The sequence below is a fragment of the Halichoerus grypus genome, chromosome 7 (assembly GCF_964656455.1).
Source record: "Halichoerus grypus chromosome 7, mHalGry1.hap1.1, whole genome shotgun sequence".
Taxonomy (NCBI): Eukaryota; Metazoa; Chordata; class Mammalia; order Carnivora; family Phocidae; genus Halichoerus; species Halichoerus grypus.
In genome coordinates this window covers 151,742,219-151,767,199 of record NC_135718.1, presented here as the reverse complement: position 1 = coordinate 151,767,199, position 24,981 = coordinate 151,742,219, and the positions used below count along the sequence as shown (strand labels likewise).

The window sequence follows — 24,981 nt, the reverse complement described above, 5'->3', positions numbered from 1 at the left end:
TGTCCTGTCCTTCAATAACACTCCTCTTTCCTTCATATGGATCTTGTGACTCTCCTATTAAGTTTCTTCCTCGAGAGATTGACAGCTCTGTAGAATATGACAAACTAGCGTGGACTCATGGCCCCCTCCCTTGAACCAAAGTCTGGAGAAGCCACCAGAATGAGAGGGAGGCCACTGGATTCCAGGACAACAAGTGGGAGAAGTGCTTGGGAAGACAAGGTGACTGAGCCCCAGTGGGAAGGGAAAGAAGGTTCCAGCAAAAGGGAGCCAGGCTGCACAACTGGGGGAGTGTCAGGAAGCAGTCATCCACTCGGGCCTTCTATTCTCTTGCCCACATTGCCCGAGAGGGTGACTGGCCCTCCAGGTACCAGCTCCAGCCATAAGCAATAGTGTCACACTAAGTGCTTACACCGGAGACAAAGAGCTGATGGCAGGAAGTGCATACAGTCAGGCCAATTACCGAGCTTTCCCTTCCACACCCTCCTCCCCTAGTCTCACCTGGAGAAGAAGCAGCTGTAAGAGAGGGCTTCTGGAAAGAAGAAATACTTAGGGTAGGTGGGCAGGGGGAGCTAAAGGACAGGGTCACCTGGTGGGTGGAATGAACAGAAAATGAGACCATCTTACAAATACTAGAAGCTCTTTACTGTGGGTTCGACCCCATTCCCACTCTCAAACTCGCCAACAGAAGAATAAGCCAGGGCAAAGGATCTTATCCTTCCAACAAATTACATATTGCCTGTCAAAGTATTTGACGGTGCCAAAGGATTGTGAAGCTTGCCCAGAAAAATGTTAGCAGAACAGGCCAAAGACTATAATCCTTGCAAAGGCCTATTTGCAAGGCTGAACTTTCTTTTGCCATAAAAAGATACAAGGGTACTTAAAAAACAAAACAAAACAAAACAAAACATGGAGCAAACATCATGCTTCACCACAAATTATTGAAAACATTCCCTTTGAGCTTAGGAACAAGAAATGGATGCTGACAATGACCATTCTCATTCAGATGAAGGTGCTATACCGTAGAATGGAACCAAAAATAACCTACAAGTCCATACTGGTGTGGGAATTTTCCACCTTGGGAAATTTTATCAAGCTATACACTTGTGATCTGTGCCCTTTTTTATATGTATGTTATTGTAGGGGAGGCAAAATAATTTTCCCTCTACGCTTCTAGGTTCTTGGCTGAGACCCCCTGTAATAAAAGACAGATTAATGGGAGAAAAAACAAATAGAAACTTAATAACATGTGTTCTTCCAGTCTATGTGGAAGACAGACAGGAAAACTGAGAAACTCTCCAAAATGGCCCAAGCCATCAATTTAAATACCTAGGCCAGCTAAAGACAAAGGAAGGCCTTGGGGGTGGGGAGTCACCAGGAAAACACAGTGAATAAGAGTGAGGTTGTTCAGCACACATCATCCTGACCTTCTCCACTGATAAGAGAGTCTAGAGATTGAGTCATCCATATCTTCCTGGTACAGAGAGGGAGACACCCTTATGAATGGAGAGTCCCCTCATAAATGCAAATGTCTCTTACAATAGGGTCACTTCTACTCCCATTTTCGAAGTGTCTCCTATGTTTGCTGTTTCTTAGAAATAACCAGCTCAAAAGAGTCAATATGCCAAAGAGGTGTGCTTTGAGGTGGCATATTCTGTTCTCCTTTATTATACTTTGATCTAAAAACAAAAGAGACTCTAGCCAAATTTCAACATTAAAGAGTAAGCACAAGCCTTACACACACACACACACACACACACACACACACATACACACACACACATTTGGGAGAAATCACCCTCCTGTCAAGAAGTTCATTGTGCTGCAATGTCCGTGGGGGAAATTCACCAATCTGTGTCCTGCCTTTTATTGTGGTAATGAGCATTTGAAATACTTCTGTCTCTGAAAAATTGAGAGATTTGTAATGGTGTGCAATTGGCAAATCTGCAATAGGCAGATTTCTCCTGAAGCTACCTGATCCCCCTACTGTCTACCCCACTTACTCTTATAATTTTTTTCTTTATTTTTATTGAAGTATCATTAACATAGAGTGTTATTAGTTTCAGGTGTACGATATAATGATTCAACAATTCCATGCATTATTCAGTGCACATCAAGATAAGCATACTCTTCATCCCCTTTATCTGCCCTACTCATGTTGCCAGGTAAACCAGGGTAACCCCAGGCCCTGGGGCCTTGACCCAGCCAGACCCCAAGGAGTCTCAGAAATTCTTGGTCTTATCAGGAGAATGAATTCAAGAACAGACACACAGCACAGTGGACAAGTTACATAAGCAGGAAAGTTTATTAAAGGTAAAAGTATACTCTCGAGATAGGAGAGCGGCCAAGCTTGAGAGAAAGAGAGGAGAGTGCTGTATGCCCTGGGGGTTGGGTTTCTATCGTTTATTGATAGTTGTTAACTAGGGGGCAGAATATTTATTACTTGGGGCAGGAAGCAGGATTTCAAGTTTTTTCTTCCTTATTTGGTCAGGGGTTTCCTGACATGGCATCTGCCATCTTGGGCCTGTCTGGTTTGATCCGGCTTCTTGTGAAGGGCTGCTAGGACAGGCCTCTGACCTTCCCAATAGCTGGCCAGGACTTCCTTGTTGCAGACCTGCAGGTCTCCTGTTAGAACCTAACTAACTGCCTACTCCAACATTTATTCTTAATATTTTTTTAAGATTTTATTTATTTATTTGTCAGAGAAAGAAAGAGCACAAGCAGGGGGAGGGGTAGAAGGAGAAGCAGACTCCCTGCTGAGCAAGGACCTCAATGTGGGACTCCAGCCCAGGACCCTGGGATCATGACTCAAGCCAAAGGCTGACACTTAACCAACTAAGACACCCAGGCATCCCTTCTTAATATTTTTTTTAATTTCCATTTCCCTACCTGCTTTATTCCCAGAAGCATCATGCAGAATCCATTGCGGACTCCAGCCACTCCCTCCCTTCTGTAAGGAGCAAGTTTACAGTCACACACAGCAGACCATCCCATGAGCAAAATTATGCTGCATCTGAACCATTTCTTCCCTGCTGCTGCCTTCTCTAGAATTAATTAATTCATCAAATATTTATTGAGAACATACTATGAGTCATCGTAGAAACTGGGAATACAATAGGCAATAATGTCCCTGCTCTCATGGAATTTGCAGTCTAGTGGGAGAGGAAACAATATTGAAACCCGCACCTCTAATTTTTTTCAAGTAGTGATATCTGCTTAGAAACTAAGAACAGATCAAGAAAACAAATGATATGGAACCTACCATGTGAGGATCTGGAGAAAGAGCACATGCCAGCTCCTTGTGGAAACATATCACACGTGTGTAAATTTGCCGTAATCGAAGTCCCAGGTGACCGAGACTGCGTCTGTGTGTGTGGTTCTGTCACTCTTGTTTCTGTGGCTTTCCTGCTTATCCCATGCATCTGAAGCGAGTGCCCACCACACCACAGGTGTTTGGCACCTGTTTGTGAAGGAAATGAACAGGCAAAATGGCAGAAGGGAGACAGGACAGAGGGGGCACAAGTCAGAAAACACAGAGCCCTGAGGGCCAGGGAGCACGTTCCAGTGTATTCTAGGGGCTCAGGAACCCTGTGCAGGCTGTTCAGTAGGAGGGGTGGCTCTCCTGTATGTTTGGGAAGGTCCTTCTCTCTGCTTAATGGCAAAAGGGAAGCCTGTGTAGAGATGCTTCCTGTTTGAGCCTGACCTCCCAGCAAAGGGTCGGTGACGCGGTAGGTAGCGCCTTTGCTCTAGGGTCCAGCGGTGACCGCCCCCGTGTCCTCCAGCCCAGCGCCCCCCCGACCACCACCTGTCCTCAGATTAGAGTTTCCAGACCCAAAGTGACAGGCTATTCAGTGACAGAGACAGCTGCCTTATCACCTCTTTGCCCTAGAAGTTTGAGTTGTGTTGCTCCGTGTAACGCCCCCTTCTCGGCGGTCCCTCTGCCCTTCAAGGCCAGCTGCCCACAGACCCTGGCCTTCTGTCCTGCGGCCCCATGCAGACGGGTCACAGAACTCCCTTGCCTTTCCCATTTCCTGGTGGTCTCACTGTAGCATGGGGCCTGTCTTTTTAGGTTGACTTCCTCCCCTCTGAATTTCCGATGTCCTCCTAAAAATCTGAGTGAGTCTTCTGCCAAATTCAGAAGCCTCTTCTCCTCTCGCTGTCTTTTCATTCTGCCTCTGAATGAACCTGTTTCCTGAAACCACAGTGTCCCTGGGACAGACCTTCCAAAGGTGCCCTCTTGTCCCGTAAGTCTGTAATCGTGTCCATGATTTTTTCTCCATGGCAAGCTGACATATCACCCTCGGAGCTAGAGACTCCCTTCTTCTGGATCTATTCATGGCCGGATCCCTTCAACCTACTGGGTCTCTGATCCAGAGTCTGGGTCTTTGAAATCCACAATCATGATCAAACTAACAATACTATTAGCAAATCATAGATAGCATGCCTTAAGCACTAGCTATGGGCCAGTAAATGAGTCCCTACAGTATCCCCATTTTATTTTTTGTTAAGATTTTATTTTATTTATTTATTTATTTGTTTGTTTATTTATTTATTTTAGGGGGGAAGGGCCGAGGGAGAGGGAGAGAGATAGAATCTCAAATAGACGCCCTGCTGACCACAGAGCCCAACACAGGGCTCAATCTCACCACCTTGAGATCATAACCTGAGCTGAAATCAAGAGTCGGATGCTTAACCACCTGAGCCACCCAGGCACATTATTCCCATTTTAAAGATGAAGAAATCTGGAGAATACACCATTTTAAATAACTTACCCAAGGTCACATGCCACTAAAAGATGGAACCAGGATCTGAGCTCAGGTGGTCTGTTGTCTTAAACCCTGGGTGAGAGGGGTGGGAACTTTAAGAAACTGCAATGGGCCATACAAATGCATAGATTAGACCTTCAATAGTCCATCTTTGACCCCGAACATAAGTAAAGCATATTGAGAGGAACAGTACCTAGTTCTGCCTATCAGTGCTTAGCGGCCACAGTACAAAGCCCAAAGATTCCAGGCACCAGGGCTCTGTTTGTTTTGAGGTGAACCTGCCCCAGCCCCTGAGGAACACCTCAATTTCCAGAGTTGGAACTCTTGGGTAACCCTGCACTGGCTCTATCTGTAAGCCCCATCCCTGTGACAGGCCGCCCACCATTCTGTTACTGCTCTAACAGGCCTGGAGCCCTGCCAGCCCCCTTCCTGCCACTGTAGGTGGAGAAAGTACAGACCTCTCAATGAAGGAGCGTCTTTCGCTCCTTGTGGCATTTAGAGCTCTGAGGGGACAACCTCATTTCCTCTCCTGCACGTTCTAAAGGAAATGAGAAATAGAGATAGGACTCAAATAAGGATCACAGCACCAGCCTTGTCTTGCGGCGGGCCAAGAATGCAGCTGGGATCCAAAGTAAGAAAGGCCTTCCTGAAACCCCTCTCCCCCAGATCTAAGCTCCGAGACACCTCAGCAAGGAGAGCCTCTATTTACTTCTCACCTGGTGGAGAGGGAAGGGTCCCAGAGCCCCAGGGAAAGCTGTCATGTGCATATGACACTTGACCTTGAACTGTGGACCAGTGGATGTCAGACTTGGGAGAGATAACAGCACAAGCCCCGCCTCTTCCCAAAAGGAGGAGCCTGTCAGAGGCAGATGGAAGCTTCCCCTGCCTAGGACCCTCTCCAAAAGAATCCATGACCTGGTCTTGCTGGATCAAGCTGCTATTATGTCCTCTCCAGCATTCCTTACTCCACTGAGAGAGAAATGAAGACACAGAGGACTGAATAAGTGCACCTATGAGAGTCTGGGACAATTGGTGGAAATTGGGGGAGGTGGTGGTCACTTGGACGGGGAGCTGCAGGCTGTCGGGGCGGGTGCTGCATGAGCGGGACCTCCTCCCATGAAAAGGAGCCCCCAGGTGGCCGGCTGAGGTTGTCAGGGTCTCACTGTGGCCAGGTCAGCAGGCAGGGGCTGGAGAACTCACCCTTACGCTAGCCTTGAGCAGCAGGACGACGGAAAAGTACTCAGACATGAAAGAACAGTATTTAAGGCATGCAAAAGATTTATTTCAAAAAGATTAATGACAGGAACATTTAGAAAATCTGATGCAGCATGACACTCTCAAGCAAACTGAAGGAAATAGGGACTTGATGAAACGTGAGCGTTGAAAGAACATACTAAATCCAAGAAGGAATTCCAGACAGGCTCAAAACGTGCTGTGGGATTTTCAGTGGCATTAGAAATAGGAAGGATCCCAATATGCCAAACAGAAAAATGAATCAGTGATGCGGCGGAAAGCCTTAAAAAAGTGAAAGCTCACATTATAAGGACAAGGCACACAGGTAAGAATGCTCTGCGTGATGGTAAACAAGGAGGAGAAGTAATGGAAATATCACACAATGAGAACTGGTGGTCCTGAAGAAAAAATAGAACAAATGAAACAGAAACAACAACAAAACATTTCTTTTTAGATTTTTAAATCTTCAGATTGAAAGGATTAAAGAATTAAAGATCATTCTAACTTATAATGACCACATCCTAATGGATGGTGGGTCAGAATGCTGGAAAAACTCTCCCCCTGGATTATGCAGATAATTCTTTAAAGCACAATCAAAAGGGGTGGGTTTCCCTTTAAAGGGAAATGCAAATGTTAGCAGGGCTGCAGGTAAACACAGGCAGTCTTCCAGGAGAAAAAAAAAAAAAAAAGTTGGCTCAGTTGCTCCTAAACATACTGAAAATGCATGGCTCTCTACCTTGACCAAATACTGGAATCCCTTTGATGCTTGGGTCCCACTCCCAAAAATCAGATTTAATTGGCCTTGGGTGTGGCCTGGTAATTCTACGAAAAGCCCCTCTTCCCTGCACTGTCCCTTGTGCTGAGGGAAACAGGGAAGAGAAGGCAGGGGGAAATACGGTCCCCCAAGGCCCCAGAGCCATACGTGTAGGAAAGCGACGCCTCAGAGCCAGGGACAGGGCAATGTAAGGTGTGACCCCCCCCCCCCCCAAGGAGGTAACTTCAGCACAGACAAAAGAGGCTCAGGACCACAGCTGGTTCTTGAGGAACACTTCACCTTGTGTTTCATACTTCAAGTTCTGCCAATTCAGGAAGTTAGGGCTGAAGACCCCACCAGCGTGGACGGTGCTGATCTCATCTGGTGACAACACGTAGTCCCACATGTTCACGTCTCCAATGTCTCCCACCAAGGACTGGTTGGTATCAAAGCGCCCACCGAATGAATCCTGCTCCTGCCCTAGGATGATGCTTGCCCCTGCCCCCACAGAGTACCCCTTCTTCAGACTCATCCTCACCATGGGCTTCCCATCCACCCAGAGCTCTGTAATCCCCGTGCTGGACTCCCAGGTAACACAGAAGTGCCTTGGTGTGTAAAAGGTCTCAGGAACCTTGAAGTAGATGTCAGATCCACCCACGGATACGCTGTATAAGCCAAGCTTTTCCCTGAAGAGAAGGATCTCATTGTGCTGAGCCCTGGTGGCATAAGAGAAGAGGCTATAAGGGCGGGACAAGGCAGTGTAGGCTCGTAGGCACAAGGTGAAAGCTTTCAGCAGCTTCTGCACCGGAGAAAACAGGGTCACAAAGGATGTATCTGATTCTATGGGGAACACAAAGGCCTTTCTGTATGTGTCTGTCGGGTAGAAAACAGAGAGAGAAAGTGTCAGCAGCTGAGTTATGTTAAAAAAAAACAAAATTCAGATGAGTACATTTAAAGATCTAGTTGGCTTTAGTCACTGATTCATGAATCAGGAGGCACCCCATCTAGCAGATAGAAAGGAGCTCTGAGGAGCTGTGTCACAGAAGGTTCGGGAAGAGAACGTCTCTAACAAAGAGGAGATTATTTCAGGCAGTCACCTTCCTATGGGGGAAGGGAGGATTGCTCTCAGGCGGACGACCTCACTAGCGCTGAGTTGGTGATTCCAGATTGACTGGATAAAGGTTACACTCCAAGGGGAGGCTGGCCCTGCAGTCAGGTTAGGTGTTAAGTCTTGGTTTGCTGATGTGGGGCTGAACCCAGGTGATTCCACTGGGGCCAGTGGTCTCTTTTTTAACAGTTTGTCAGGCCACGAAGATGTATTCTCTCTGTATGTATGGATAGAACAGATTTAGAAACCAGATCGCCCTCATCCCCAGACCACTCCCTCTCCCCTATGCTGGCCATTTTCCCTGTGGCTTTGCACAGTCTAGCCCAGAGACAAGAATTCAACGACCGTCTGAAGCAAGCGCCTACCTCCTTGGAAAAAAGCACCATTGAGGTTAACGATGACCAGGAAACACAGCAACAACTTATCCATGTTTCCTCCCTGTGGTCACTGTGTGCAGAATCTGGTTATCGTCCTGGAAAGAAGATCGGCGGCTGAGATCCCCATCTTGGGTCTGTTCCCCCTTGACCTTTTATGGGCTACAGTCAGCGTGACTCAGCTGATGGGTAAATGATTTTCCAAAATCTCCCTGTGAAGCCATGAATCAAAGCTCGAAGAGCAAATAAACCAAGATAAATCACAAAATGAGAGATCAATGCGGGTTATTTATTAGAGACTCCGCGGTGCCTGCCGGTGCTCCAACAACCTGGGTGGTGGTGCTTGGCAAATACACCAGTCACAGTCTGGAAATCCAGTCTCAGGAAGTGCTCTAAAATATCAGCGGTGGCCTGGGGGGCAGAGGAGGCTCTACTCACAAAGACAACCACGACATTACTTAGGAGAGAGAAATTAGAAAATTGGGGCATGGTGAAGGAAACCATATGTATCTACATCCACTCCATAGAACATATAGCCACTCACAATGCGGGCTGTGACTTTTATGTTACAACCTGTAAAAATGCTTATGAGACTATAAAGAGAACAAATAACATAAATTTGTTCATACACTATTTTTTTTAAAGAAGTAACTTGCTTGAAAAAAAAAATCTGTAAGGAATACCCCCCAACGATAAGTGTTCTTAACATAGTAATGAAATCATGAGGGGCTTTTTCCCTCATTAACAACATTTCTGTAAGGTGGTTACATGTCTTCTAAAACGAAGTGTGTGTGTGTGTGTGTGTGTGTGTGTGTGTGTGTGTGCATTTAATGAAGAAGCAAGGAAAGGGAGAAGGGAGATCAGTAGTTCTTGAAGCTCCAAAACTACTCTTTCATTTTATCAACAGGATACCCAGTCTGACTGTGGCTATTTAGCTTTACTCCCAAAAAACCTAGAACGGAGAACAAGATCAGTTTGACATCCTGATTTTGTATTTTGCAGTACATACATTTCTATATAAAACATTATAATTTCATGTGAAAAGAATCTTGAGCTTATTCATCATGGTCTCATCATGACTTTTCCCGTGGATATTCAATGAAAAATTGGTAATAAGGGTTATTTTTCAATCGACTGGAAGAACCAACTATCATGTGGGTAGCTTATTCCAAACATACAAAGTAATGGGACTATTACAAATGGTTAGTACATTTCTGGAAAACTTTGTTTTTGTTTTTGTTTTTTAATGATCTGTAGTTAAGGGGCACCTGGGTGGCTCAGTAGGTTGAGTGTCTGCCTTTGGCTCAGGTCATGATCCCAGGGTCCTGGGATCGAGCCCCGCATCGGGCTCCCTGCTCAGAGGGGAGTCTGCTTCTCCCTCTCACTCTCCCCTTGCTACTCCCACTGCTAGTGCACTCGCTCTCGTTCTCTCTCTCTCAAATAAATAAATAAAATATTTAAAAAAAATAATATGCAGTTAAATTTGCTTTCAAATGACCCTCTCCCAAAATTTTTGCATCTTATTTTTAAAATATAAGATTGGCTTCAAAAGATTTTCTTATTTTAACCATTTGCCCAATGAAAGATAGATGCATAATTTGAACAGAAAAATATATATAATAGGTAAAAGATTGGGACCCAGAAGGAAGAGGTGTTTTCCCTGTGCTCAGACTGCCTTCTTGTTAGCATTGGGCTCCCTGGGTGAGTCCAAAGAATGCAAGTACCAGTAGGATGGGTGGATGTTATGGAAATATATGGATTTCAAGGAGCCCAGCACATTGTCAGAAAGATCTCCAAAATGGATATTCTGAACAAGGCTTAACATTGAAAGACAGTGAGATAGAGAGACATGGAGATAGGGAGAGGGTGGGCTAACGCAATGAAAGAGAAGAGAAAGAACAAGGAAGAAGGACTCTAAGCCCTCTGCGGTGAGTGTTTCACAATCAGCTCCTGGTTCCAGTAACCTGCTGGACAGCATGGTGACCGCTCACGGGGTCTGACCGCGGCCATGAACCTCATCAGGGGAGAGGTGCGGTAAGTCTGCATGCCGCGCAACCCTTACTCCAGCCTCAGATGTGTCTGCTTGGAAGCTCTCTGCTCCCTTTCTCCTACAGTTCACAGTGCTCCAATAAAAATCCTGAAGGATCTCAGCCTTTCCCCACACCTTGGCACTTTGGTTTCTCCCTGATTACAAGCTCCAGTGGATGAGACAAACACCTCAAACGGCAGCGATCCAAAGTATCAATTGTGGGAAAAGAAGAACATTCTAAGACAAACAGAATGTTTGTTATCACAGTGCAAGTCTACTGAATAAATAAAAATTTGTTGGATGGTAAACATAGGGCTATCATTTTATTTAATCCTGGAGCAGCTAGACGCTAGACTCCAGGGCCTGAATAACGTATTTGGTGTGCTCTCCCCGTTCAAACAGAAGCCACCGTAACGTGAGGGCAAGAGGAAGCAAGGGGCACAACAGGCAGGAAGAGCCACACAATCAGAGACAACAGCTGTCTTCCCGAAGCTATGGCTCAGCCTAGAACCGGGGTTCCCCAGCCCCCTCTGGTAGAGACCGGCTGCACGTTGCAGTCCCTGAAGGAGCTTTAAAAATTCTGCTGCCTGGGTCTCACCACCAGACTGTCTGCTGTAGCCCACTGTGGTGTGGCCTAGGCAACTGGATTGTTAAAATCTCCCAGGACATTAACTGAGGGTTGCTGGAGTGGGGGGTGGGGTGGGAGGGATGGGGTGACTGGGTGATGGACACTGGGGAGGGTATGTGTTCTGCTAAGCGCTGTGAATTGTGCAAGGCTGTTGAATCTCAGATCTGTACCTCTGAAACAAATAATGAAATATATGTTAAGAAAGAAAAAAAGAAGAAGAAGAATGTAGCAGGAGGGGAAGAATGAAGGGGGGGAAATCGGAGGGGGAGACGAACCATGAGAGACGATGGACTCTGAAAAACAAACGGAGGGTTCTAGAGGGGAGGGGGGTGGGAGGATGGGTTAGCCTGGTGATGGGTATTGAGGAGGGCACGTTCTGCATGGAGTACTGGGTGTTATGCACAAACAATGAATCATGGAACACTATATCTAAAACTAATGATGTAATGTATGGGGATTAACATAACAAAAAAATTTAAAAAAAATAAAACAAGATCAAACAGAAAAAAAAAAAAAAAATCTCCCAGGACATTACAATACAAGCATCTCAAGTTGAGAATCACTGGCCTCGAGGATTTTTCATATGCTTCCATGCCCTGGGTAAAGGCTTCCCAGGATATGAGATTATGTCTACCAGCATACATGGCAGAGAAGGTGGGGGTTTCCAAGTCACAGAACTTTGACAAGGTGCCACGGGCACGCTCTGCCTAATGTCTGTGTTGACGCTGAGGCAGAGCAGAATTTTTATGCACAAGCCATTCTCCTACATGTGCAACAACAAAATGAAAGCCAGGGAGATTGCCAGGACCCCAGAAATGGTAGCCAACAGCCTGGATGCATGGAGAGACTTCCCCACGAGGAAGCATGCCCACAGCCTCACCCGCTTTCCTCCACCAGCCGCGTGGGTGCGGAGGATAAACCTGTGCTGCCAGGAGCAGTTCAGAAGCACGGCCCCCGCAGCAGACCGCCTGGGTTCCATCCCAGCTCTGGGCAAGTTAATTAACTTCTTCGGACTGCAGTTTCTTATCTGTTAAATGAGGACTATAAAATAGTATTACCTCATAGCACTGTCATGGAACAAATAAATATACGTAAAGGACTTCAAACGGCGCCCGGAACGTGGTAAGCAGTCCTCAAAAGACATTTTTAAGACTCTGCCCTGAATGATTAAGCAATTATCATCCCGGGAGTGGGAGTTTATGAGATCACTCATCTGAGTGTATGAAAGGATGTGGGGTAGAGGAGGTCTCCCTGAATGGGTCCTCAGAGAATGCACCAGAGGTAGGCTAAGGGATAACCTGAGTCAAGATGTGCTAGATCCTTCTTTAAAGATGACCACCTGCCTTTAAGCTTACTGGGAGCCAGTCATGTTCCCCAAATAAGACATCTGAGCCACCAGGAAGACACTAAAGTGAGGGTTCCAAAAACATATTGGGCAACTGAGCTTGCGAATTGTAGAGTCCTGGGATCTAACTCTGGAGCATCTAATCCAGTAGGTTGGCGTCAATGAATCTACATGCATAATGAATACCCAAGGTGGTGATGATGCCTGTAGTCCACAGGCCACAACCTAGCCAGGCCATCCCGGAAACTTGAGCTAGGAGTTGGTGTTTACTGAAGGAGAAGGCTCACAAGCACACATAGGCCACCTCCTGGTGCAGGAGAAATGACAAGGTGCATGGATGCGACAGAGGCGGGGAACTGCAGGAAAGAAATCCCACCTCCGAGCCTAGAAGTTGCTTATCTCAGATAAAGCTCTTCAGAAATCAAAGCAATACTTCTGGAATTCTATGGATCAGAAATCTATACTGGAGACGCTTGATTTGGGTATTTGTGTTGTTGTTGCCACTGTTATTGTTGATGTTTTAAGGATCTGGAGTCAGTTGCTATTTTTGTCAACCCTTGCACATCAAACCAGGAGGAGTTAAAAGCATGGGGGGAAAAATCACATACTTAGCATCCAAATTGCTTTGTCGCCTGGGACTCCAAATCCATTTCCATCAGGCCCCAGCCCCATTTCTGAGGCAGCCTGCAGTCCTTCCTCCAGGCCCTGGATAGACCTTGGAGATGGGTCCTCATCCACTCATCTGGCTGAAGGCCATGCAAGGCTTGTCACCATGACCAATGGCCTACTATTTCTGCCAGACATGGGGAGATTTTTGGTACCTGATCTGCATGTCCATGGGTGCTCACACTGGGATCAGGCCTGGCCCTGACTCTTGTCAACATGGCTACTTTCAGTCCCCAAAGAAAGTGTCCTATCAGGTAGCAGCCTCCAGCATCTCCTTATGATTTTACATTTACAATCTCTGACATATGTGATTGAGCTACCCCCTCTTCTTTGGCCTGGAAAGGTGCTGCAGTATCTCTTCAGGGGCTGGACTACTGCTTCTGTGGGACCTGAGCTCCTTCCCATGGATAGAATTATATAAATCTATTCTCCTTATCCCACCCTTTTGAAAGAAAAATGTTTATTGTTTACTATGCACGGGCCCTTTGTATAGTTTACTTCCTTTTTCTCATGGAAGGCCCTCGATGATAGTTTTATTGCAGGATTTAGGTATCATTTGGCCCTCTGTCCTTTTAACTTCAGCCTTAACGCCTGATTCCACGCCTGGACAAACTGGATGCATGATTCCTACTATAAAGGAAAACCAGGGCTGATGACGTGGCTTTTTTAACATCAACGAGAAGTGGCCTCAGTGGACAATTAATCTTACTTTCCATTTACTGTGAAAAAGAATTGTTTAGAACCAACTCACCCAAACTAAAATCACCCTTTTTGGCAGATGTCACCCAACATTTAACTGGATTATGTCTGACAACTCTATACAGTACAAATGTGTCAGTTACCTTGGGATACATTTTCTACCAAAATTACATGGATGTATCTACCAGTGAGCTAAATTGTTTAAATTTAAACATTCCAGGAAAGCTTTATTGAGAATTTTTAATGTTCACTAAATGCAAGTATCAGCTGTAAAAATTTTCCTGGCTAAAATTATTAGGGCCAGAGGCTGTCCACTAAACTATGTGTAGTAAAGTAACAGTAATTGAATTCTGAGGAAAATATTAGCTCAGCCCCCGTCCCTGGAGAGTTGGGATGGTCTTCTATAATTAAGACATATCTCCTGACTGGATTCTTTAACTAGAAAAAAGTGTCAACCCTCTCTTCTGCTTAGCTGAATGTCAGGGTATATGGATCTGCCCTAATTGGACAACAGAGAATATTTGCACTCACATTTTTGCCCAAGAATATATCCTTAACTTGTATGCTTCCAAATAGTTATCAAAAGTCAATTAGGGGACTCAATATTCATAAATAATTACCTGAAAGATTTGCTGTTCATCCTCCTAATATCCTGAACCTAATCTTTAGCAAAGCCTTTGATTGCTGTCACCGCAGACTAATTCCACCACACTATATTTTGATGGTATATAATGAACCTATGTTCAGGGATATACAGCAAAACAGCCTAATGATAATAACAGCAGAAACTGTTTGGAGAGCTTTCTCCATGCCAGGCACTACATGAAGTGCTCTCTATGCGTGATCTTGTTGATTCTTATGACAACCCTTGGAGCTACTAACTTTTGAAGGGGAGCAGAATAAGCCACCCCAAAATATGCCACTTTGGCATAGCGATTATTTTGAATTAAAGTTACTTAAGAAAGAGCCAATGCAAGAAGGACACTCCGAACCTCCTCTGTCCCTCTGAAAGCAGGAAATAAGTCTCCCTTGTGAAACGTACCCTCCCCGCACCAGGAAAGTAGAAGGCATCCTTATTACCAGAGGTAGAAAATTTAGGGCTAAGAAGACTGTATAAACAAGCCTGTTACTTCCTCACTAATTTGCTATCCAAAGTCCAAATGCCTTTTCTCATCAATTCTGCATGAATTTTTTGTTTCCTTGGCTAACAAGCATAAAAGCTGCCTGCTTTGGTCACTTCTTTGAGTCTCATATTTTTATAGGAACCCATTGTATGAAACTAAACTTGTTTTCCTCTTGTTAATCTGTCTTATGTCATTTTAATTATTAGGCCAGCCAAAGAACCTAGAATGGAAGAAGGAAAAAGTTTTCCTTCCCTACAGTTTTGATGCCCTTCGTGGGGCTCTCCACTGGCTGACACTCTTGCTCCGGGGCCATGCAGCTGGGGGATCCTAGGGACTCTGACAGGAGCCAGCAGAAAGTAAGAATTCTTAACCACGTCCGTCTCCTGGGTCTCTGCCTGCAGGGTCTGCTGGGAGCAAGAGTAGAGAGAGTCTTTTTCTTTTCTAAATTTAGATTAGCAGGAGAAAATTTTTGTGTAAACTAATTCCTTGGGTATAGCCATTATGGTAAAGATTTGTTATGAGTACTCCTGTTTGCTATTGACCCCTTTCCTCCCAGAGATGGTCACTGTTTTCCTTTTTCTATGTCTTCTGTGTCATTTGTGATGAGGAGGGAAACCATGGGGTAGAACACAGACAGAGGCCCTATGAGCCTGCTGTTCAAGCCAGCCTCACAGACTGGTGAGTTCATGGTTCTCACCAGACTGGCATCTGTTTAGACAAACTTTGCTGTGGGTCCCCTGTGTGAAAACCACACGAGGTTCTCCTTTCATCTTGTTCTATGTCCTCGGAGGTTGGCTTTGTGACCAGGGATAATATTCTCTCTGGTTTCCACCAGCTGGAAGGTATCCCTTCCAGCGTGCGTGTGTCTAGCAGCACTCTCTATGTCCTCCCATGTTAGCTTGCAGGGGCATTTGTCACAAGGGCTCCAATCCATGAGGGGCCTTTGTCATCTCAACCTTCATTGTCTTGTTAGTGCTGGAGAGATCCCATTTCAGTAGCACCTGCCTGGTGTCGCAGATCAGCAAGTCCAGGACTGGAGGCAGGTCATGTTTTTGAGAAACTGGAGACACCATTTTCATTAAACAATTCCTACAACATATGACCATGAAGGGTTTTGGGTTTTTTTTAAGATTTTATTTATTTATGAGAGAGAGAGCATGAACAAGTGGGGGTGGGGGTGGGGGCGGGGGCAGAGGGAGCAGAGGGAAAGGGAGAAACAGACTCCCCCTGAGCAGGGAACCCTACTCAGGGCTCGAGATCACGACCTGAGCCAAAGCAGATGCTTAACCAACTGAGCCACCCAGGTGCTCCAAGGGTTTTGTTTTCTTAGGCTAAGTCTGGGAAAAAATTTTCTGGATCTTGTAAGGGTTGTATCTTTTGCACCCTCATTTGGTGGATTTTGTGTGTGTGTGTGTATGCATCTCTTTTGCATCCTTGGTTAAGCCATTAAGGCTAGTTGGTTTGAGCCACTATTGAGATTAATATAAGATCCTACTCGGCAAGCCTGGGTGGCTCAGTTGGTTAAGCGTCTGCCTTCGGCTCAGGTCATGATCCTGGAGTCCTGGGATGGAGCCCCACATCAAGCCCCAGATCAGTCTCCCTGCTCAGTGGAGAGTCTGCTTCTCCCTCTGCCCCTCACACTGCTCTTATGCTCTCTTTCACTCTCTCTCTCTCAATAAATAAATAAAAGCTTTAAATATATATATATATGATCCTACTCATCAATTGCCGAAGGATCCTTTGAATTGGAAAACTTCTATATTTGAAAAAAAAATTAGAGCGTTCTAATCCTAAACAAACTGTCTTATTGCTACTTATGGAAAGACCAAATTAAAAAGTAGATACAAACAAGAATAACAGCTAGTTTTAGGAACTCCCTTAAGAAGATGAAAGAACAGAAATTAGACTTAGAACAAAAATTAAAGCCCACATCTGACATCAATTCCCCTTCCTAAAATCCAGCTGCATCTCCTCAGCAAATTCCTTTAACTCCCCCGAACTCCTCCACTTTCCCCAGCAAATCCCCTAAATACCCGCCACCTGTTTTAGCTTCCGTTTCCCTACAAGATTTACAGACAGCGCTCCGGCCTGTTCTCTAGGCTCGGGGTATACAGGTTACTCAGGTAAGTGCTGAAACCCAAGAAGTGAATTTCACAGACGCACCTGGGACAGAGAGTAAGGCTCGCTTTGCTGGGCTCCAACGTCTGCTCTTTCAGCTTCAGGCCTTTCTGTGCAACATTCTTTGTGGATACATCCTGGACCCACCCCCTGCAACCCACCACCACCACAAAGAATTCATGTCCCCTGGATAGCAACAGATCTTCTAAGTTACAATGCCCTTTAACTTCCACTTTCAGAAGACCCTGACAAATTTAGGGAGGAATTAAAAAGATTAGTGTCCATTCACCACACCACTCATGAGGACCTTGATTGGCTGCTAAGATACTCTCCCACCATAATTGTAGTGTGGTTAACAGACAAGCCAAGGGCCCCCTGGGGACAAACGCCTCTCGCAAGGGAAAGAGATGGCCAGCATTTCTCCCAGGCCCTCCTACAAATGATCAAGAAATGGATTAACTGGAGGCCAATGTCCAGGGGCTGATAGAAGCAATAGTAGAGTCTTTCCCCCGTATGGCAAATTTGTGTAAGGTTGAATTGTGCTCTCAGAAAGAAGAACATCCAAAGGCCTTTGTTGAATCCTTTATACAGAACTTTCAAAGGCAGACTGTACTATATCCTGAAGCTCCAGAATATAGAAATCTTTTAATTTCCACCTTAGTAGGAAATCTCCCTGACATAAAAAGACATATTCAAAATAATGTGGTTGCATGGACGAGTCCACCTCTAAGCATTATCGTAGAAGCTGTGATCCAATTCTCTGAAGATAGCTTGTAGGAATGCAAGACAGAAAGGGAGTTAAAACCAATAATTCTTGATCTGTCACTTGAATCTCTGGAGAGGCAGAAGTGTTACTCTGAGAGCTACTCGGAGTCCACTCAGACCTTTTCCTATTTGCCTTCAGACATTTGCAGATCTCACCAAAAAAAAAAAAAAAAAAAAAAAATCCAAATATTGGAGTCAGTTGTTCTGCATTTCAGAGAAGGAAGAAAAAATTTAAATAGTAATTACCCTAGACTTCTGATAATAGACAAATATCCTTCAAAACGCCTAGGTGAAAATTCACATTCTTTTCTCTGTCCCTTCCAAATGTAAACCTTGCCATGTCTTTAAAATGTAAACACCCCAGGAGACAACTAAAACACAGCCCATGACCACTTGAGACTGAAGGGAGGCAGGGAGCTTTTTAAAACACAAGATTTTAGAGATTCCCCTGCCCAAACGCTAGCCCACAGCCCCCCATAAGATCACCTGTCAAGGACAAATACAAATCTTAAATGTCTTCTCCAGAAGCACTGTAAAAACTTTAGCCATTTGAGCAGGTAATCTCAACTTGTTCTGTCTGACAAATACAATTTGAATTCAACTGTTATTTATAAATTAGTGACTTTTATATTACTGTATCTTTTTCGTGGCTAGAATTTTCAAAACAAGGCTAGAAGTTCTCTGTGTTTGTTTGTATGTTTATGTACGTCTGTGTATGTCCATGAACCAAGATGGTATTTTCTTCTACCCCCAGAAGGGTATTGTCAAAATTAATTTGTAAAAGAGCTCTGTTTAATTGGCTCAAAAATAAGTCCTTCTGAATTAAGAGTTCCAAAAACTCAGAAATATAGACACTGACATGCATGTTCTTCAAGTTCATGTGATCTGGGATCATCTAACTAAAAAGCTAGTTTATGTTTGTTGGTTAAATTAAAATATACACGTCTTCAGAGTTATCCAAAAAAAAAGAGTTCTCAACATTAAATCTAACGCAGACATATAACATTTATTCCACCTGTGTTTACTAGTCAAATACATTCATGGTATCTCTTAGAAAATTTGTCAGCCAGGAAAAGAGCTTGGAATCAGGGCTGAGTGTCTCGTGAAGTGTGCATTCAGAGTCTAAACATAATTGTTCCATGCAAATAATATCGATATATGTAAGTAGGATAAAAGTTTATAGATGAACTTATCAGCAATAATTGTGTTTCCCAAGTCTTTTGAGTAACTTAAAACCTTAGAGTTTTACTAAGATAAGTTAAATGGTGGATATTTATTAAATATCTAGGTCATTTCCAAATCTGATAAAATATTGAAACATTAATTACCAGACATAGGTTTATCTACTTTTGGCCTTCTATTACATAGAAATTAAAGGTATTTGGGTCTGTTAGTAATCATGTCCAAATGTGTCATATTGAGAGGTTGTTCTATAAAAGAGCACATGTTTCTAGAAATTATGAAATGTATTCATAAATTTGCCAATCTAGAGAATGCTGATGTAACAGTTCACAAATGCTTACTTCTTAGTTTTTACTAGACATTAAGGGTCCTAAGAGTTAAAGAATTCTTTTTTTTTAAGATATATCTATTTGAGAGAGAGAGAGAGAGCAGAGGTAGGGGCAGAGGGAGAGAGAATCTCAAGCAGACTCCCCACTGAGCGTGGAACCCAATGCAGGGCTCAGTCTCACGACCCTGCGATCATGACCTGAGCTGAGACCAAGAGTCCAATGCTCAAACAACTGAGCCACCCAGGCACCACTAGGGTTAAAGAATTCTAATTAACACGTGTAGTTAAAACTGTTAGAAATAATAAGGAAAGCAACTCTGTATGCAAGGAAAGTGGGATGTGTTTTTAGGTACAGAAAGGTCTGAGGTACAGAGATGCATTTTTTGTTAAGGGGGACAAAAAAGTAAATTTGTCTTGAAGTAAAATTGGTTATTTCAGAATGAGAAGGAAAATAATGGAGGACAAACTAACAGTATATTTGGAGAGAGAGAAAGAATTTTACCTCATGGAGTCAAGCTGGCTAAAAATGGGTTAAAAGGGTTTTTAAAATAAATATTAGTATGGGCAGGTTGTTTACGTAATGTTTATCTGCTAGAAGGAAAAAGTGTTTTTGGACTATTCGTCTGTGCTTAGAAAGATGTGATGAAAGGGGTTTTTTTACCTTTTAAGTCATCTGCCTAGAAAACAAATATTTTGTTTTACTAAAATCATTCCCTGTGCTTCATGTTGTCTTTATCAAGTGTTTGATGACTTAACTGAGTCTTAATATTAAGAGCTGAGTTTTACTTAACACTGTGTAACCTTCTATATTGGCCTTTAAAATAGTTTCTTTGGTTAAATAGATAATTAAATATCATTTCATAATTATCTGTGATTCTATTCAGTCAAGTGTCCAAACCTTTTGATATTTTTAACAAACTTCTCCAAATCAAATTCTAAGTGAAGTTTTTTGACCTGGAAGTAATTTCCAGAAAGTCCCTGAAACATCTCAAAAGATTTGTTCTCTCTCCTTATAAAAGAAAAGACATTAAACTAAGTTAGGCTTATTTGATGTTAAATTACATGGCAAGCACGGTCACATAAGTGATGCAAAACCTTCTTAGTTTATATTTGTGTGGATATACGTTATTAATATAAGTGGTTCCAGAATTTATATAAAATTTCTGAGATCCTGATACACTCTGGTACAACATTATCAGTCATAATTCCAGTTATTATCTTAAAATATTGTGTGTTGCTGAAACAATAATGAATTTTCAACAGATTTTTAACCATGGTCATTTTTTTAAGTCTTTTTATCATTTACAGAAGTTATTGTTTTATTCTGATGTTTTTGCAAAAGTCATCTTCAGAGAAATTCATGAAAACGACACTCACAAAAAGGGGTATCTGATAACTTTTAGATCACACCACTGAAGTGGGTAAGAATTTATAGAACTCTAACAGAGAAACCGAGGGCTTGGTACAACTTCTAACAAAAAAATCAAAATCTGCTGGAATTAATTACATGGAACTAAATAAATGAGCTGATAAGTATGATCATAATCTCTATGATTTTAAATTTTGGAACATTGTTGGTTGTTTTATGTTTGTTTTTCCAGATTTAAGAAAACCTTTCTCTCTTAAACTATCAGCAATTTGCTAACATATACCAATGTGAATAAAGACAAAACATTTGTCTTTTTCTCCCTACCTGTTCCCTCAAGAATTTGGAAACTCTTAGTGCATATTCTTATTTTCATGGCAATATAGTTATTTATGTGAGGTCAATAAGAATCTGCTGTCCTTGTGACAGCACACAATTGGAAACGTTGGGTGTACCAAGACTTTGACTGAAAGGTCATACTTGAGAATAATCGGCATAGCATCAAACGTGACCAGACAGCTTTCAGAACTAAGGTTGACTTTATGAAATCAATAAAACCCCTTGGAAAAACAGCCTGGTACCTTGCTGACAAGGTTCTCAGCAGCTTCACCAGGCACGTAAGGAAGGTCACCTATTGGCAAGCTCGGGAACCTCAAGAAGAGAAGCATTTACCCACGTGGATAGGTAATACAGAGCTGATGGCAAGTCCTTGGCCTGGCTTCCTAATAAAGACCACACCTCTGCACAATTAAAGCAAAATTCTTAGCAATACAGGAAGATCCTCATGAAAACACTGAGCAGCCTGCCTAAGGGCCATGAGAGCATGCGGCCGTGATCTATAGGCTTCAAAACCTGCTGTGCGTCCCCAGCATGAAACCACCCCATAATACCGTAAGTGCTCATGAGAAAGCTGCCAAGATATTTCTCCTGTGTTGATAACATTTTCTGATAATTAAAGTGACACGGGGGATCAGATTTTAAATTTTGACAAAACCGTGTCTTGGAGGTGATAGCCCCTCAAAGGTCATGTGAGCCCCGAGCTGCAGCTGCAGGAGTGGGGCCGTGTGGCTCTGAGTCTCCCCCAGTTACTCGAGTCAGGGGACCGGGTCGGTGTGCTGGTGCGCAGGTTTCGAGTGGTCTGCCCCTAATCATGTATGGGTCTAATTATCCCACAAGCCCTGCTATTTTTAGTGCACAATTATGCAGAACATGAAGATTTTCAGGAATGCGTATATCACATCATAGTGGAAAAAAATGCCTGTTATTTCAAAAAGGATGGATCTTAAAACAATGTAGAATAAAAAAGGCAAGTTATAAAAGCTATGTAAATGTTATCTCTTACTCAGCTTTTAAAATTCAAAACAATAGGATATAATACACATCAGTATCTATATATTTACTATGTCTATAAAGTATTTTTAATGAATAATTCATCTAAAAACCCACAACTCCAGGCTCACAAGGAGAGAAACCTCAGACACATTTAAATCGAGGGGCTTTCCACAAAATACCTGACCAGTACTCCTCGAACCTGCCAAGGTCATGAGATGCAGGGAAAGGCGGAGAAACTGTCACAGACCAGAGGAGGCCAAGGAGACATGATGGCGAGTGGGATGCGGTCTCCTGGACTGAATCTTTGAACATAAAAAGTACATTAGTGGAAAAACTAGAGAAATCTGAATGAAGACTGGAGTCCAGTTACGAGTAATATGCCAACATTGGTTTTTTTAGTTTTGACAAATGGACCACGGTAAAGCAAAATGCTAAAATGAGGGGAAATTGGATGAAGGGCTTATAGGAACTCTGTATTATTTTTGTAACTTATCTATAAATCTAAAATTATTGCAAAGTAAAAGTTTATTTTTAGAAGTTCATTAAAAAAATATGTAAGAAAGATACAACATAACCTCATTGCTATGCTTGCATCTGAGACAGAGGACAAAGCTGTCTTTCAATGATTTGAGTGTGTTTTTTTTTTTAATCTGATGCAATTTCCATCCTTGGTGGAATCATTTCTCCAAACAAAAAATATAATTTTTTTAAAAAGGAATATTTTAAAGTTACAAGTAACCATTAGAAGAGTATATATACATACAACTTCCAAACAAGAGAGAAAATGTAAGTGTTGGGGTGTAAGGAAGCTAATAAATTGTACTGCTCTCCTTTCCATCTGAGTTCTGAACCAACTGAGAGAAATTAAGAAGTCAGACAGACCGAGGTCAAAACATTGACTTTAAGACAACAGGGCTGGGCTGGTGAAGAGGGCTTCATACCGACCCCCAGATATAGACAGCTTCACTCACCCCACTGCAGCTGGTGCTGGAGCAGACAGATTTCCCCTCCTGGGTGCAGAGTACCTATTGTCAAAGTCATCACAAAGCCAAGAACAGACCCAAACACGTGCTATCTGCAGACAGGCAGATCCCCAAATACACACACCCACCCATACACAAAGCAGGGGACAGAAGGGGATGGCCACCCATATGCTCAGTTCCCCATCCCAAAGTCATCAATGGGTAAGTCATTCCTTCCAGATGGACGACAGAGGACCCTGCTGCAGAGCCAGTTCTGTGGAACGAAAAATCCCGATTCGTAGTGTTTGCTGGTTTCCATGCCATAAATAGTCCCACCAGGGCTGACTTCAAGCTACCAGTGTGATATCTGGAAGGGGGCTGCAGAGCCTGCCCCAGCCAGCTGAAGAACACAACTACTTCTCCCCTGGAGGGAACTGAGTGGAAGGGAAGTGAGGCCAGGAACTTTTCTCTGATGTTGCTTCCATCTCCTATGAGGAATGAGAAGTAAATATTTCATCCCCAAATACCTCTATTTTTTGTTCTTTTCATCCACAGGGCTCAACCAATACACCTGTGACCAGCCAGAGATGTGGCTGTCCCAGTACTTCTTTACAGATTCTGCTATAACAGTTGGTAGTCAATGTAGACTTTGCTTCAGAAACTGAAATGGGTCTAAACAATAGATTAATTAAATTAACTACAAGGCCATGCTACAACCAAATCTAAAGTTATCTCCCTACTCTTCCCAATCCAAATGATTTCTAGTCATAGGGTCCAAGTATAGCTCCATCAAAAATTTTGCAATGAAATTAAAGGACAATATTAAGGTATTTCAGTATTAAATGTCAACAGCGTATAGATGCACCAATCAAAATTTTAAAATCTCTTCATTATTAAATTTCCAGGGAGAGCTTAAAGTCTAAAAATTAAATTCCCTTGTAAGTAAAGTCCAAATTAATTAAAGTCCAAAGTCAAATTGCCTCACCCTTGTGAGTTAAAAACCCACAGAAATCCCCCCAATTTCTAACTATGCCGGTATCAGCCTGTCATGCTGCACAGCCCCCGTGTAGAGTCACATTCCTTCCCTGCCTGCAGCCTGGGCCTCTTCCAGGACAGGAGTGTGGCTCCTTCAAGTCCTGCAAAGTGGGAAGAGCCCTTCCTTTAAAGAGTTCAAAGAGTTGAATGGGACACAAAGATTAACACAGCATGGGCTCCCCCTCGGAAAAGGTAGAAAACAAGCTAAAATCACAGCTACTAAATCAGATACCCCTGACAAAAATAATAATAATTAATAATAATAATAATAATTTTCCCCAAACCCAGGACTCAGTGTTGCCAAAGGCAATATTAGAAATTCCATAATGTCTGAGAGAATGAGGATGAAGAACATCTTGGTTTGGGCTTCACAAGATGCCAGTGAATTAATGGTCATTGTTCTGAGTCTATAAGCTAGAAACCCATTGAGAAGAATCTCTTGAAAGACTAACCTGAAATCCAGGGATTTGCCCCAACTGGGATAGAAACCCAGCCCCGCATGCTCTGAGAGCAGGACTGGGGCCATTGCCTGAACCGTTTGGGAATCAACAATATTGGTAAAGCCTGTCACCATGTCTCATTTGATGTATCTTGCTTCAAGCACTTTTGATTCCTACCCATCCCTTTGAGCCTTTTGGTTTTGACGTCCCATTTCTGACACCTGCTGCGGGCTCTCAGTGAGTGACACATTCTGGGCAGGAACGTCTCCTCCTAAAGAATTGGTTCAGGTGGGGGGCGCCTGGGTGGCTCAGTTGGTTAAGCGTCTGCCTTCGGCTCAGGTCATGATCCCAGGGTCCTGGGATCGAGCCCCGCATCGGGCTCCCTGCTCCACGGGAAGCCTGCTTCTCTCTCTCCCACGCCCCCTGCTTGTGTTCCCTCTCTTGCTGTCTTTCTCTCTGTCAAATAAATAAATAAAATCTTAAAAAAAAAAAAAAGAATTGGTTCAGGTGGGAACAATTGGGGAAGGTCCTTCCTGGGTGCTCACTACTATTTCAACCTTATCATCACCCCAAGCAGATTTCTGAACTAAAGTTGCTGTTGATGCTTCTGAAGCTTGGCCCATGGGGCCAAACACCCCCCTTAAGAAATCCCTTGGCCAGCTTTTGAATGCTCCGGGCCATCCCTGAGCAGTGCCCTTTCTGTCTTGGCATTTTCTGATGTACCAAACAA

At 43.5% G+C, this 24,981-nt stretch overlaps 1 protein-coding gene across 1 annotated transcript; it reads right to left on the bottom strand.

Annotated features, from left to right (window-relative positions):
* Positions 1 to 6,023: 6,023 nt before the first annotated feature.
* CRP (C-reactive protein) lies at positions 6,024 to 8,366 on the bottom strand. The gene is made up of 2 exons (XM_036091442.2): positions 8,224 to 8,366; positions 6,024 to 7,623 (listed from the first exon to the last, which is right to left on the bottom strand). The coding sequence occupies exons 1-2, from the start codon at positions 8,285 to 8,287 to the stop codon at positions 7,016 to 7,018; spliced, it is 672 nt and encodes a 223-aa protein (XP_035947335.1). The 5' UTR covers positions 8,288 to 8,366; the 3' UTR covers positions 6,024 to 7,015.
* Between the last annotated feature and the right edge of the window lie 16,615 nt (positions 8,367 to 24,981).

Excerpts from the sequence above, each read along its gene's own strand:
- CRP (XM_036091442.2), bottom strand. The coding sequence starts at position 8,287 with ATGGATAAGTTGTTGCTGTGTTTCCTGGTCATCGTTAACCTCAATGGT. Across the intron at positions 7,624-8,223 it reads TGGTGCTTTTTTCCAAGGAG|ACACATACAGAAAGGCCTTT; the intron begins GTAGGCGCTTGC and ends TCTACCCGACAG.